Source organism: Siniperca chuatsi, linkage group LG11 (assembly GCF_020085105.1).
Source record: "Siniperca chuatsi isolate FFG_IHB_CAS linkage group LG11, ASM2008510v1, whole genome shotgun sequence".
Taxonomy (NCBI): Eukaryota; Metazoa; Chordata; class Actinopteri; order Centrarchiformes; family Sinipercidae; genus Siniperca; species Siniperca chuatsi.
This window is the reverse complement of record NC_058052.1, coordinates 11,702,815-11,717,328: the sequence shown is the minus strand read 5'-3', so window position 1 is coordinate 11,717,328 and position 14,514 is coordinate 11,702,815. Positions and strand designations below refer to the sequence as shown.

General features: G+C 40.9%; 1 protein-coding gene across 1 annotated transcript in view; it reads left to right on the top strand.

Annotated features, from left to right (window-relative positions):
• Positions 1–14,514, top strand: part of itga9 (integrin, alpha 9) — a 52,219-nt gene that overhangs the window by 34,994 nt on the left and 2,711 nt on the right. The window contains exons 17-27 of the mRNA XM_044213226.1: positions 816–892; positions 1,354–1,501; positions 5,415–5,501; positions 5,705–5,784; positions 6,002–6,085; positions 6,582–6,690; positions 6,793–6,900; positions 8,168–8,293; positions 8,480–8,599; positions 8,689–8,784; positions 12,067–12,186. Coding sequence (XP_044069161.1) covers positions 816–892; positions 1,354–1,501; positions 5,415–5,501; positions 5,705–5,784; positions 6,002–6,085; positions 6,582–6,690; positions 6,793–6,900; positions 8,168–8,293; positions 8,480–8,599; positions 8,689–8,784; positions 12,067–12,186 — 1,155 coding nt within the window. The remainder of the gene's footprint in view (positions 1–815; positions 893–1,353; positions 1,502–5,414; positions 5,502–5,704; positions 5,785–6,001; positions 6,086–6,581; positions 6,691–6,792; positions 6,901–8,167; positions 8,294–8,479; positions 8,600–8,688; positions 8,785–12,066; positions 12,187–14,514) is intronic.

Sequence of the window (14,514 nt, the reverse complement as noted above, 5' to 3'; positions counted from 1 at the left end):
CTGTTATCACACACAAAAAAACATTTTAGCCCCCAAATTAAGCACATAATTTATTATTCTGAGCTAGAAAATAAGCAAGCGAATCAGAGAGGATTTGTTGCTCTTTCATTTAAATTTTGTGTCACAAGACCATGATTATTCTCAAATTCAAATCTTTCAGTCTCATTTTTGTTTTATATTTATAAATTATTCAGATACCAGATGATGATAAGAGGATGATCACTCTAACATAATAGTTATTTTCAACTATTAGCTGATGTTGATCTGATATCATTCATCTCCTCAATTGATTATAAAGAACAAAGTCGAGTCTTCCCTCTTACCACAGAAGGAATGAAGGAAATAGCTCAAATTGAGGCTGTAATGATTTGGTGTTGGTTACCAACTTATTATTGTCTGTGTTAGCTTTTCTTGAGTGGAATCCAAAAAGGCTGATACATTTATTTTCTTTGCAACCACCTCTAACCTGCCCCACATGTGTTTCCCCACTGTCTGCACTTCTTGAAAAACGGAGGGATTTGCGTCTTTCAGCACCTACAGAATCCATTAATCTGAAACTCATCATCGTTACATCGAACTTTATCGCTTGACTTAAGTTTCCTTTCATGATTTAGCCTTAAACCAAAGACCAGCCTCTGACTGATTAAAAGAGAGATCAGATAGAGTAAAGATTTGGGCCTTCCTGGATAAAAATCTACTGGATAGCTCCAACAACAACACAATACTGCCCCCTAGTCTGAGCACGGAGTCGGTGTGTGCAGTGCATGGACAGCATGAGGTCATATTAACTGTGTACTTTAATGTTTCCTCTCCAGACTTGGTTTGAGAAGAACTGCCTGTCAGACGACTGTGCTGCAGACCTAAGGCTTCATGGGAAACTGTTGCTCTCTGGGTAAAAACCTTCACAGTTTAGATTCGCTCTCTGTCTTGGCCTTTTCTTCAGTACTGAGGAAGCAAGCTGACGTCATAGGCCATGTGGATGTGGGTAGTGGAACCATGACGCATGCCTGGAGGATATCCATATGTTTTTCCATTCTTAGGGAGTTCCCTTTTTTTTTATTGTGTATCTTTTGCTCACTGTACATTTACTGACAGTATATATCTGTCTTGTGTCATCTTTATCTCGTCTTTTGCACGCATTCTCTGTTTTGCTCCAAAAACAAGCAAATACTCTATTTTAAGAACACTCCTCTTTGTTTACTTACATTTTAAAGTAGCAATTTTATATAAAACAAACTTAGATTCCTTGTTGATATAAATATTTGCTTACTGTTCTTTCTGTGACATCCGACAGTTGTTATAAGAAGTATATTTATTCTCTGAAATGCAATGTTTACTTTATGTTCCCATCAGGTTGCATAGCATATCCCATTTGGCCCTCGGAGGAGTGAAGAACGTCTCTTTGAACCTGACCATCTCTAACGCTGGGGACGATGCCTACGACACCAGCATCTACTTCAACTTCTCCAGAGAAGTTTTCTACATCAACTTCTGGCAGAAGGTCTGTTACTCGCTCTTGAGGCATCTGCAGTTTATTTCCTCGAGTGCACATGTTTATTTCTGAAATATTGGAAATATGTGGTTAAAGCATAAGTGAATCACTAAAACTGATACGGACAGCCAAATTGTACACGTACGCATCAGCTGAATATCATTTGCTTTCCGCTGAGATGTACATTTTCTACAAGAGTTACAACAGTTTATTTTTAAAGACTGATTAAATGTCAGGAGTGCAGGCTAAACAGTGAAGCATACAAAAAGGGGACAGATGAACTTAAAGCTCTGCCTGAGCTGTGTAGGCAGCCCTGTAGATGAAAGGATGAAGAGCAGGAGAGCCCCAGCAGCAGCAGCAGCTGTCTCATCTCATAGGTCTGCTCCTCTGGCTGATCTGTTATACGCTTCTCTGACTCATTTAAGGCAGACACACCATGTCAACAACATATGAGCTGTGTGCAGGAGAACAAATCAGAACACACATACTTCATATTCCCACAGGCTTGACTTATGTACCGTTCAAATCGCATTACTCATGTCAAAAAAACTCTCATAGGGCCCTATTTAATTGGGTAGATAGTGAGGATTATGACTGACCTTCATGGAGATATTGATCGGACCTGCTCCTTGCACTCTTTGACCTTTAACAGAAAACGATTTCAGCATTCTGTCACTGTTAAAGACATATCTACCCACTGCCATCCCACACTAAACCTGAGAGATTTTCCTCGACACCATGCTGCATGTGGATGGATTTCACAGCGGCCGCCCCTGCCTCTGCTCACGTCTGTTCGCTCACTTTGTTGCAAAGAGGTCCAGCAGGTCCACTCACAGCTGAGGGAGTGAGACGCCACGTCAGACGGAGCGCTCTGACACGAGCCCTCACTGGTTCAGCAGCTTTTCAGATGCTAGAGGGGACAGCATCCATCATGAAGGCTTTTTCCCTCATAATGGATTTCATGTTTATCCTCCAGCTGGGTTTTTGCACCCCTCTGATGGATAAGATCATCTCTGTAAAGCACACAACCTGTGACATGATTTAACCCCCCCCCCAACAAAGCTGAAATTGAATTGAAATAGAATACTTGCTGCAGGCAAATATTGTATTGTGTGTTTCAGTTTGAGTTTCATAGCTAATCTAATGAACTAATTAAGTGTCAGGTTACCAGCAGCCGCAGAGCCTCATTTTGTTCAGGAACCTGATTAGTCAGGGTGGCCTGCTGCACAAAGGGAACAGGAAGTGAACAGTATGAAGAGATGACAAAGAGGCCACCGAGCAGATTTACTGCCGTATGCTCTTTGAGACATTTGTAATTACTACTGGAGAAGTCCGAGGTGAAGATGTGACCCCTTTTTGCAAAGTTAAGGTCAGCTCCCAATCCTCCCCTGAGGCTTTTCCTCCAGTGAGCGAAGCCTGAACTTGCACTCCCCTCATATTTAAGAGTGGAGTGTGTTATCTGTCTGTTGTTCTTGCAACACAAGCTGTCAGAAAGCTGTGGAGGTGAATTGGTTTCAGGAGTACTGCCTTCACTCCCATGGGACACAGAGACTGCTGCACCGGCTTCTGTGTTTCCTTTTTTTTATCTCTGAAATATTTGAGTTGTTGTTTTTTTCTGAAAGGCCTGAGCAGTGGCAGATGTTTTGTGCCATTGTATTTCTGGCAGTGGTTTCTACTCCTACTCCTATTTAACTGAAAGCTATAGTCACTAGTTACTTTGTAGATTAAGATTTTACACAAAAAACATATCTGCCTCTAAATTATTATTTGTTAGATTAAACCACACAATATATAAAGAGTTTGCTTCACCTCAACCAGTTATAATATTAAAATACTGCTCACACGTTAATAAGGCAGTTGGGCTGAGTGATGTTTGATATCAACACCATGATATTTATGGGTGATATACAGTGAGTCACGATATAACAAATGTATGAAAAATTACATATTAAATAACTGTGTTCCACAGACAAACTCTCCACACATGTAACTCAAAAACTTCAGTAACTCATTTTGGTAGTTTATAATAAAAATTTTCTCATAATCATTAACTCAACTTAGCAATAATAATATGGTTGTATTCTACAGTTGTTAGTATATAAATATACAGTATACCCCTCTGAAAGGGGCCAATGAGTTCAGTAGATTTTGCTGATAATACTCCTGTACTTTTACTTTTTGAATGCAGGACTTAGTGTGGTATTACTACTTTTACTTAAGTAAAGGGTCTGAATACTTCCTCCACCACTGATTTCTGGTGATTTAACAGTTGAAACAAATGAGCGTCGTGGTGAAAAGCCCAGAAATTGGGACTGCAACTGAGAAATGTTGTGAATTTCAGTGGAACCGAATCACTGATTATCTTGGCTGTGAAGTGTAGCTTTGCACATGCTATGAAAGCCAAAGGTAGATCTTAATCTTCCTGCCTGTGTAGAAAGTATGAAGTACGCAATGACTCTGGTTTGGAAAAGGTAGACCGAAGTAAAGCTAAATGTACAAATACTGAAGTGGTTAGAGACATAAAGAGACATGACAGAAAAGGGGCCTCCTGTGTGTTGTCATCCACACTGACGTACTACTCCAGTAGATTCTTCAGCTGACACTAAAGCAGGGTAAACAATCCTGGTGATATTTAATGGGCCTGCCATTTGTGAGAATCCCTGTGTGTATTTGTTCCTGACAAAGAAAGACAAGAGAAAGTAAGCAAGAGAAAGAAAGTGAAGAAGTGTTGACTTTTGTCGCTCTTCTCCCCATGGAGGCACACCGCACCATATGTCTGACTGCTCTGCTCTCTCTCAAGGGCTGCCAGGTGGTTGATGGGTAAACAGGCTGACTTCCCCAATACTGCCCAGCCCCATGGGACAGGCGGTGTTTGCACAGCAGCACGGAGGAATACAGGAAATAGAGGAAATTCCATCATTGCCAATTGTGCTTGCCCCCCCTCCCTTCCATACAGGGCTCGCCATAGTCTCCATGCAAAGGGCAGAGCTGCTTATTTAAGCTGACTTAGTGATGATGGAGGGCACGGCCACACCCTGGACTTACACTGGGAATCTGCTGAATAAGGGGAATGGGAGTGTGGATGATGCTGTGGATGTATGTCTACCTTTAAATATGTCAGCAGAGACAACCTTCACACCACACTTTTGGAAACATGTTATAAATACAGGCTCAAACTGGACAGCAGCCCATGCGTGCAGACGTTTTTATTTACCTTAAGCCCCCTGCTGTAAGTTCCAGGAGCGCTAGTCTGTCTCTTTTTTTTTTTTTTTATCGTTGAAGTCGTGAAGTATCTCTGCCCTCTTTCATGCTCCCAGCACACGAGCTCAGCTGTCAGCATCTTAGTGAACTCTCACTAAAAGAATTCTCACTCCTCGTAGGGTCAAGGCCTGAGTGTTTATACAGTGCAGCCGGTGAAGCTCCATATTGTTTAGACAAGCTTCCAAACACACAGCCTGGAGGTTGTCCAATTACCCACCCGCTAAGATGTGTGTGTGCCATCACCGCTCTGTACATTCTTCGTTTAACCTAATTTAGAACTTCAATAAGATATGACAACCTATTCTTTTACATGTAGAAGTCTTTCTCTAACAATACACTTTTATCTTACTGTAAATGTTGGCAGGTGTGTGTGTGTGTCTATGTGTGTATTTTTAAAGCTGCAGTAGAGGTTATACTGTTGCTTTTTTCCATGCTTATGTAGTAAATGACATTATATGACATGATATTTGCATTTATTTTACCAATCCGAAGCCATTTCTGAATGTTTTTTGCCTGTTAACTTATCAACTTGTTCCCTGTCGCAGTCTGCGTCTTGTCTTCCTCTTTGAGTCTTGTGTCTCCATGAGTGTCACCCACTCTGTCTCCAGTCTGTCTGTCTTTATCTCATCCTCTTACTCTCTGTCTATCTGTCTTTTTGCAGGAAGAGAAGGGTATTTCCTGTGGACTTGTTGATTTGGACTTCCTCAAATGCAGCGTGGGATTTCCCTTCATGAGAGCACAGACTAAGGTAGCTCAAACCAAGATAGAACTAACTGCACAATGTTAACACTGCATGCAGTATACATACCATTTTTAGAGAGAAGCCTCCTGCTGACTGCATTTCTGCATGGAAATAAATGCAGCGTCTTACAGCAAACATACTGTATCACATGAAAAACTGTTTCATGGTTGAGAATACAGTCAATGACACCCTGGTCTTTTTCTCTCCAGTATCATTTTGCAGTGATTTTTGACACGAGTCAGCTCTCTGGGATAAATGACACATTGCAGTTCTTAGTTCAAGCAAAAAGGTAATTATTCAGGGTCTCACATTTTAGTGCATACCTAACAATAGTTATTTTTTTAATGAGGGGATTCCTGTTAATTAAAATGCTGATTTATACCCATAAATGTGCCCAACTTTGTGCCCTGTAGAGTAAATACATTTTTCATTGGTGTTTGTAGAATTTAATCCTCAATTGATTTACGAAATGACTGAATTACTGTATTATTCCTTGTTTGTTGTAGCGCCAATCCCGAGCACAAACTCTCTGACAACAGTTTGGATCTGTCCATCCCTCTGGTGCATGAGACTGACACGACTATTACTGGGTAAGAACAAAACAAACATGAACACCCATAACAGTGTAGTTACTATTATACAAACTTATAGCTGTCTGATTTTATACGCCTCGAATGGAGACTTGAGCTGGTTTCCCATCTGTTGGCTCTCTGGAGGAGAGGGAGTGCTTTTGTCAGTATGGAGCATGTCAACTTGAAAAGCCTTATCGCTGAATGCTTTATCATAGCTCTGCTTCACAGAGAAGGGAGATGTTAAACAGCCCAAATCTGCCAGAACTCTGACATCTGATATGTGTACTGTCTTTAATGTGAAGTAAGGCTTCAGAGCAAAGCTGGACACGTCTGACTTATATCTCAACTGCTAAAGAAAACTCTGCCGTCCAGCTAATAATGTGACTGAAGCCAGAGATGTTTATGAAGCTCTTTTTAATATTATTTCTGTGGGCATTTCAATAAAGAGGGTTTTTTTTAATGGTAATGCATCATCTTCTATCTCTCTCCTGAATACTGTGGCTGTTCTCTGCAGTGTGGTGACCCCGAGCTCCTTTGTGTACGGAAATTCCATCGATGCCTCACGCTTCGTCCAGCTGGAAGACATGGAGTGCAACTTTCAGCCTCTCAATCTCACTTTCCAGGTACAGCCAGCACAGAGCATATAGGATTTTCAGTATTTTTAAATGTTTCTCTATATATTCACTTCTCTTTTACTTTGTGTCATGTGTGTGATGTGGTTCCAGGCCATAAACAAGGGGCCCAGCAGGCTGCCTGGCTCCACTGTGGACATCAGGATACCCAACCGGCTGACTGGCAGCGGAGCTGACATGTTCCACATCATTGAAACACAGGTGGATGCCAACAGCAGTCTATCTACATTATTTATCTAGCCCAAATCATTATTTATTAGTTTATTCACATGCAGGCCGCCACATTTTTAGCTCATTTATCGAGCCTACGCCTTTCGGTCTTGCTTCTCTTCATGGCACAGCTGCCTGTATCCATCTCAGAGGACACTTTCATGTACAGAAAGCTGCTAAACCATGGGCTTTTTGTCATGGCAAGGGCAATTTGCTTAGTGTGAGGCACCACTGGGCTAGTGAAAATCTAAGCAAAAGTGTTGACGTTGCTACTGAAGCTAGCCAACCATCAACATTTTGCATTTAGATAAAGAAACACAATACTCCCACTGGGTTTAAATGTTTTCTTAACCCTTGCATTGCTCCTTTCATATAGGTAGATTGTGGGGGAGCTCAAGCTGTTAATTGTATTTACTGTGAATGGGCAGACGGGGTTGACTGTATCCCACCCTCCTTGAGCCCATCTGGAATCACTTTCAGGGGATCAGACAGCTTGCACGAAACAGGAATGGGACACCTGTAGAGCTGGCTACTGCCCCGTACTACCCCAGCCTGGAACCACACATCATAAACGCTGTTAACACTGCATCTAGCCTGTGGCACACTGGACAGTTGCACACTTATATTTTATAGTCAGATATTCTTACATTTTATACAGACCGGCATTTGTTCAAACATGACATACAACTTCTTGACTGTTGCTCCATATGTTCTAGTTTTTCTTCACAAAATCCCTCAGTTTCATTATTTACTCTGAAACCTCTGTGTGGGATTTCGCCAGGTTAAAGTTAGTGCAGCCTGTGAATCTTCACACCAGCAATGACAGCGGAAACACAGGACATGAGAAAGTGCGGCAATAACAGCTCAGACATGCTGGGTGGCAACAGAGCAGACAACGGGGAAGGCCAGAGGAGAGTTCCACCTCCAGAGCTTCAGGTCGGACTGAGGAGAGGGGAAAGGGGAAGTGTTCCCTGGGGGTGGGCAGTAAACCAGACACCTCTAAATCACTCCATATGGGAAATCTGTCCATCGGTACCAGCTTCTTGTTTGGGAGAACGTCCTGTGTGCCCTGGAGACTCATAACAATAGTGGGATTGGGCCAGTTTAGGTGACAAAAGTGCTTGTGTCTACATTTTTGCTGTCAAACCCAAATCCAAACTTATCTTTGCAACATCAGCATGATGTTGATAAAACTCCTGCTCCATGCCAAATCTTAGTCAACATAACTCGCTTTTTGTCTACCACTGTCCTGTTTCAGGTGGCTGACGGCCGAGGGAACTGCACCCCTCACAGGAACCCGACACCGTGCACCATCCCCCAAGACAGAGAGAGCATCTTCCACTCCATATTTGCCTTCTTCACCAAATCAGGGCGCAAAGTATTGGTAAATATGCAACCCTCACGTTGCACTTTGACATTTCAGAGGTCACTGACAGTCACCCCCTGTGATGATTCTTGTTTTTGTTTTTTTTAGCCAGTGCAACATCTGTTTATCACACATCCTTCTCTCTCCCACACACTTTCTTCCCACTCTCTCTGTTTCTTTCTTCTTCTCTGTCTTTTTAAAAAGGACTGTGACCGGCCTGGAAGAGCATGTATGGCAATCTCCTGCAGTCTGGGTCCACAATTAAAAGAAGAAGCTTTGAGCATAGATATAAAACTTCTACTCAACACTGAAATTCTTAAGAGGGTAAGAAACGTGTCACAAGCTTGATGAATTTAGTTGCAGGTTATTGTGATTGTAATAGTAAGAGTAATCGACCCTCTCTCAACCCACAGGATAGTTCCTCTGTGATCCAGTTTGTGACAAGGGGCAGCGTGCAAGTAAATGGCAGGGCAGTGGAGGTGCCAAAGGGCCTGCCAGAGGACATTTCTGTAAGTACATCATGAACTGTTAATTCACCATCTACCTACAATGATTGCAATACTTTCGCCACCTTTGACAGAATGCAAAAAAGGTAAATTAGAGCACACAATAACTACATTGAACATCACAATCAGGTGATGTCTGGCAGCTTCAGAGTATCAAAGGTTGGGTTTTATTGTTTAAAAACTACTTAAAGCTGCTCTAATCAGTATTTTTATTTTAACAATTGGTCAGATGACTATAGTGTGAAAGTATTTGCTTATAATGACAAACCCACATAATTATCACCACACTCTGCAGTTCCCCTCTTTTTAGTGTTTTATTTTCTTCCAGGTCATTGTTGTCCACAACTTTACTTTGGTTCACTCCCACCGCTCTCATCAACCGTATTTCCAGCCACAGCAGAGCTGTTTTCAGCAAAAAATTATTAACCCACTGTACACTACTGTGCATGACCAGTACCAAACGCCAGACAGACAGATAGTTAGCGACTATCTGGTGAACGTATTGGGGCATTTAGCCGCTGAAGACCCAGATATGCAAATTATGTTTCTTGTTATTTGGGTGAACTTTAAACCTTGATCACTTTAACTCTGGGTCAGTAGCCTTTACGCATTTTCTCTTGCCAAGATTCACAGGCTAAATCTATCAATAAGCGTATATAGCGTATATATTTTTATCTTTAGATGCACAGTCCATCATGCTGTGGTTAGACAACCCTTGAGCTGCTTATGTGCTCCACTGTAGATCATTTATAATGGATGTGAGCCCAGGGAACAGCTGGGGACTGTGGGTATACTGTATGGTGGCACTTCTATTGGCCCCTTTTTTCAGGGGGTCCTCAGCTGTGCTCAAGGGCAGACCCTCCCCCTGCTGTTGTTTGCTGAGTGATTGAATGGCCCAACAGATCAGATGTGCTGATTATATTGAGCACCCAGCGTGCTCGCAGTGGGATCTCTCAAGTGATTAGGGTGCTGACCGGGTTGCAGCTCTGCTGACCCTGAGCTTTTAGACATGCTCAGAAAATTCAGACCTGCCATGAATATGTCCATACCATGCCGCTCTCTCAGCGCTTAACAACTGTGCTCATTCCATTGCTCACAGCTCACTTTTTATACCCCGTGATGTGTAAACAAACTGACATAAATCTATAGGATTCTGTTGTAAGTACGCAAGTTACAAACTTAGCATCACAAAGATGAGTTGAATGAACTTCACATTCAATTGCACATTCCCAGATTTAACTGGTTGCAAAAGTTAAATTGGGAAAGTCAGAGAGCAATGACCAGTAGAGCTTTCATCTCTTCTGTACACGCAAGCGCCTTGGCATGCATAACAACAGTTAGATTCCAGAGTTCGGAGTAGGGGGGAGGTGTTAATGTGGGAAACTATTCAACTCAGAGATTAATCTTCACTTGTCCACTTGGTTTTGTCTTGGCTCACAGTTGGCGTCTCATGCCACATTTGTGTTCAAAGCCCATGCAGCACTGCACACTGAAGCAGTGAAGTTCCTTAGTCATTTCTGAAATCGTCCCACCATTATTTGCAGTAACAAATTACGCAGGCTTGTATGGCATTTGGGAGATTACACATTATTTGCCTTTATTTAAGATCATTAGTAAATAAACCCATCTATGTCATGATCCTAGTGAATGTGTTCTTTTCCATTAAAGGCCTGAATGCTGACATTAAAGCAGGCTTAGCTGTGGTGCAGAGTAATGCAATATTTCACTCAAGTCAAACCACTGTTTCAATGCAAATCAATTTAAGCGATCAAAGTAATTGTGTTTGTAAATGACTCATGTACAGAAGTATCAAATAGTTTCAAAATAACTTTTACAAAGTAGAACTATTGACTGTCACACAAATAAAATGAATGGTAATTGTTAGAAAATCAAATAAAAATCAAAGCACTGCTAGAAAGTGATTTAAAATAATTGTGTATACTTAATTACAATAAATACAGCATTTGTCACCAGATACTACTTTCCTCCATTGTAGTTAAGCGTTACAGTGTGCATTATGTTAAGTGAACTGAGTTTGTCAGTGACAGATTATCCAGCAGGTCAGTGTTCACTGATGTTATGGGAAACAGCCTAAACAGCTCTTATTTATTGTGGAACCAGGGTATTTTTTAAGAGTTCCCAAGCCTCCCAGAACGGACGAGATAACTCTCAGAATTAGCCACATTCTGGGCTTCCAGGAATCAGTTTAAAGGGATGAGGCTCCAAATTGAAAAAGGGAGTGGATGATATATTATTTTAAATTGCACTGACCTAATAAGATGAATACTTGTTGGCATTAAATTTAAAGAGCAGTGCATTATGAAACAGTGATGGTCAAGCTTATGACTAGTTCTATGATGTTATTCATATCAGTGATAAAAACAAAACAAATTCTTGATAGACAGTTGGAGGCAATGATGAATACCAAGACTAAGAGTCTGCAGCTCTGTGAGGCTGCAATTAGGCACAGCTGTGCTTTGAGCTAAAGCTAACTTCAGCATGCTAACATGATGTTTAGCCGTTCACCATCATCTGCGTGCTAGTATGCTAACGTTTGCTAAGTAGCACTAAACATTAGTTTTACAGGTATTTTGTCATAAACCAATATACTTGGCAAATTCAAATTTGTAGATGAACAGTTAGAGGATCACCAAAGTCAGAAGGATTCATCCTCTGGAGACCATGAATGTCTGTACAAAATTTCATGACAGTCCATCAAATAGTTGTTTATTTCAGTCTGAACCAAAGTGGTGGACTGACCAACATGGAACCATGCTGCTAGCGTGGCCAAAAAAACTTCTTATTTCTTATTAAAAATATGTTTTGCAGCACAAGTTGTTTGCAATTTGTGCTGCTGGCTGCTTGTTGCATGTGGGGGAGCCACCCTGTGCTGTCCTGGGTGTGCTCAAAACTCAGGCAGAAGAGTATGGACTTCTGTGTTTCAGTGGATGTTTCTTGGAATGATAGTGTACAGTATAAACTAATTTTGAATCTACACTGATTTTGTCTGTTTTTGTGTGTTTGTATGATTGATTTATTGAATGAATGTGTTCTGTATAAAATAAATTCCATTAATGTCCAGTTCCGTGCTCTATGGTGGTGTTTTGGCTTAACATGTAGCTCCTCAGCTAAAGTAGACTAAAATAAGATGTGTCTCAGTTGTTATTGTTGCACTACATTGCATCATTAGCAGCACATGACTTAATGAGTACTCTTGTGTGTCCCTGCGTGTGTGTTGTATTTGAGCGTGACTCACTGACTGACTGAAGTGTTTTTGTGCTTCAGCTGGTGTTCGAGGCTCTCCACAGTCAGGAGCCGAGGGGTTACGTAGTCGGCTGGATCATTGCCATCAGTCTGCTGGTGGGAATCCTCATCTTTTTGCTGTTAGCTGTGCTACTCTGGAAGGTAAACACATGAACACACATTGTGATTTTTCACGTTACAGCATTAGTCACAAAACTCACAAAACTGCTTGTTTTTCTATCAATATTTTGCTGAAACGTTAATAGTAAATAATAGGCAGTTATCACAAACTTGTGTGTCACAGCCTGAAGCCCTGTGTCTAACGCTGGTTAGACATCAGCACTGTATCCAGTTGTGCAGAGACAGCTGGAGGTAGAGGAAGAGGTGGGGGTGACAGCTTGCTTTGGGCCTTTAACAACCATGAAAAGGACAAATCACAGACTGGACAATAATTTACACCATACCGCTCACTTGAAAGTAGAATCTAAAGGGGAAATGGCAATTACGCTTATGTCCAGAGGCCCTGTTATCACAAAAATCCTTTTCTTTTTCACTGCTTCATTTTCCACCGGGAATACCACAACTAAACCTTGGAATGTTGGTCCTGGGATACATTTCCCCCCGATCCCCAGGTCCTCCGATCTTGCCAAAATAAACCCCACTTACAAGAGCAGCACATGTCCTGAAGGCTATTGCTCTTTTCAGGAAATGCCTGAGGAGAGCACAGGTCTATATCAATAAACTTTACTAGTCAAACGCAGATAAATGAATGGAGTCGTAGTGAGAGATCATGGCTTTGTTTAGACACACCAAGAACCTACTGCTCTCTCCATCCTGTCATATCTCCTTTATATTACACTTGGTAAATGCATGTTATAGGTCAGTTAAATGTAAATTAGAATACAATATTACATTCCTAAAGAAACAACACATTTCTACAGGGGAAATGCTTGATTTGCAACCATCCATGTGGGTGGTTTTGTGTGGTTTAGCCTAACTTCAAATTGTGCATGCATTACATTACTTTCTTTCATTACTTACCATTTTTCAAAGCATACCATGCCATGCTGTTTTAGACTGTTTGATTTCCTACCTCCCAGACACCCATTGTTTTCCATTTGTTTAACTGCGGGAGAAATCTCTACTTGCAGATATTTGTAACTTACATAATCAGACACAGTGAACTCAAGGTTTGAGTTATTACCTGTTTAAATAATGGTATTATTGTAATAATGCAGCTGAAAGAAGTGACTGTTTTAGATAAACTCTCTCACTGGTGGTGCGTTCAATGACACTCCTGAGAGTATCCCGCTAAGTAGTAGTGTAAATCCATTTTTTTTTCTTGCATTCAAAATCATACCGTTTTGCAGCTGCATCTCATAAGTCTCATGTGTCGGAACTCCCCTGAACGCACCAACAAGTAGGGTTTTACAACAATTCCTTCTAGGAACTGCAATACCACACAATGATCAGTGTGCAATACACATGCACATCTTTCTTGTTCAGGTACTGAGTCCAAAAATGTAACTACTTCCCAAAGACTTGCATCACAATAGAATGCTCCCTTTAAAATGAATAAAAATCAAAATTAAACAAAGATTTTAGAGGGAGCATTCTACCGTGTTGTGAGTCTTTGCGAAGCAGTTACCACACAATGGCAACATAAATTTGACGAAAAAAGATTTTTGAGGCTGTAAATAAAACTGATAATTTAAAGTTGAAAAATCTAATCTTGTCTAACTGGCTCAGACAAAATGTTTTTAACATAAATGCATAACACTAGCAAACAGTTTTGATAAGGATCCCTTAAAATTTGGTATAATAGAACCAAGAGATGCACTGAGCAGTACATTTTACAGTTGAAAAATACTAATTAATACTAACTTGTAAGTGCTCCCTACAGTAACTATGTAATATCAATACTGTTTCTAAATTATCACTAAATTACATCAACACTTTTGGATTTATGTACTGCAATGTCTTGTTACCTGAAGGAATAAATCAACATTTTGGAAAATACACTATTCATTTTCTTTCCAAAATCAATACCACTCTCATGTCTGCGCAGTAAATATGAAGCTACAGCCACCAGCCAGTTAGCTTAGCTTAGCACAAAGACTTGAAGCAGCTAGCCTGGCTGTCCAAAGGCACCTCGAAAGCTCACTGATTAACAAGTTATATTTTGTTTTGTTGTTTAATGTTGTAAAAATGATACGTTGTGGTTTTAGGGCGGGTTATATGCCAGACTATTTCTTGGCCAATATGCGCTCAGCTGAGAAATAGTCCTGCACACAACCCCCCATAACACCACATCATGTTTTAACCAGCTGACCAGCTGCTAACTGTAGCTTCATATTTACCGTACAGACATGAGAGTGTTATGTGTCTTCTTATCTAACTCTCTGCAAGAAAGTGAATAATAAAATTTTCATTTCAAACTATTCCCTTAAAGGGTGACATATTTGCCAATACTGATATGATCTGTGATGA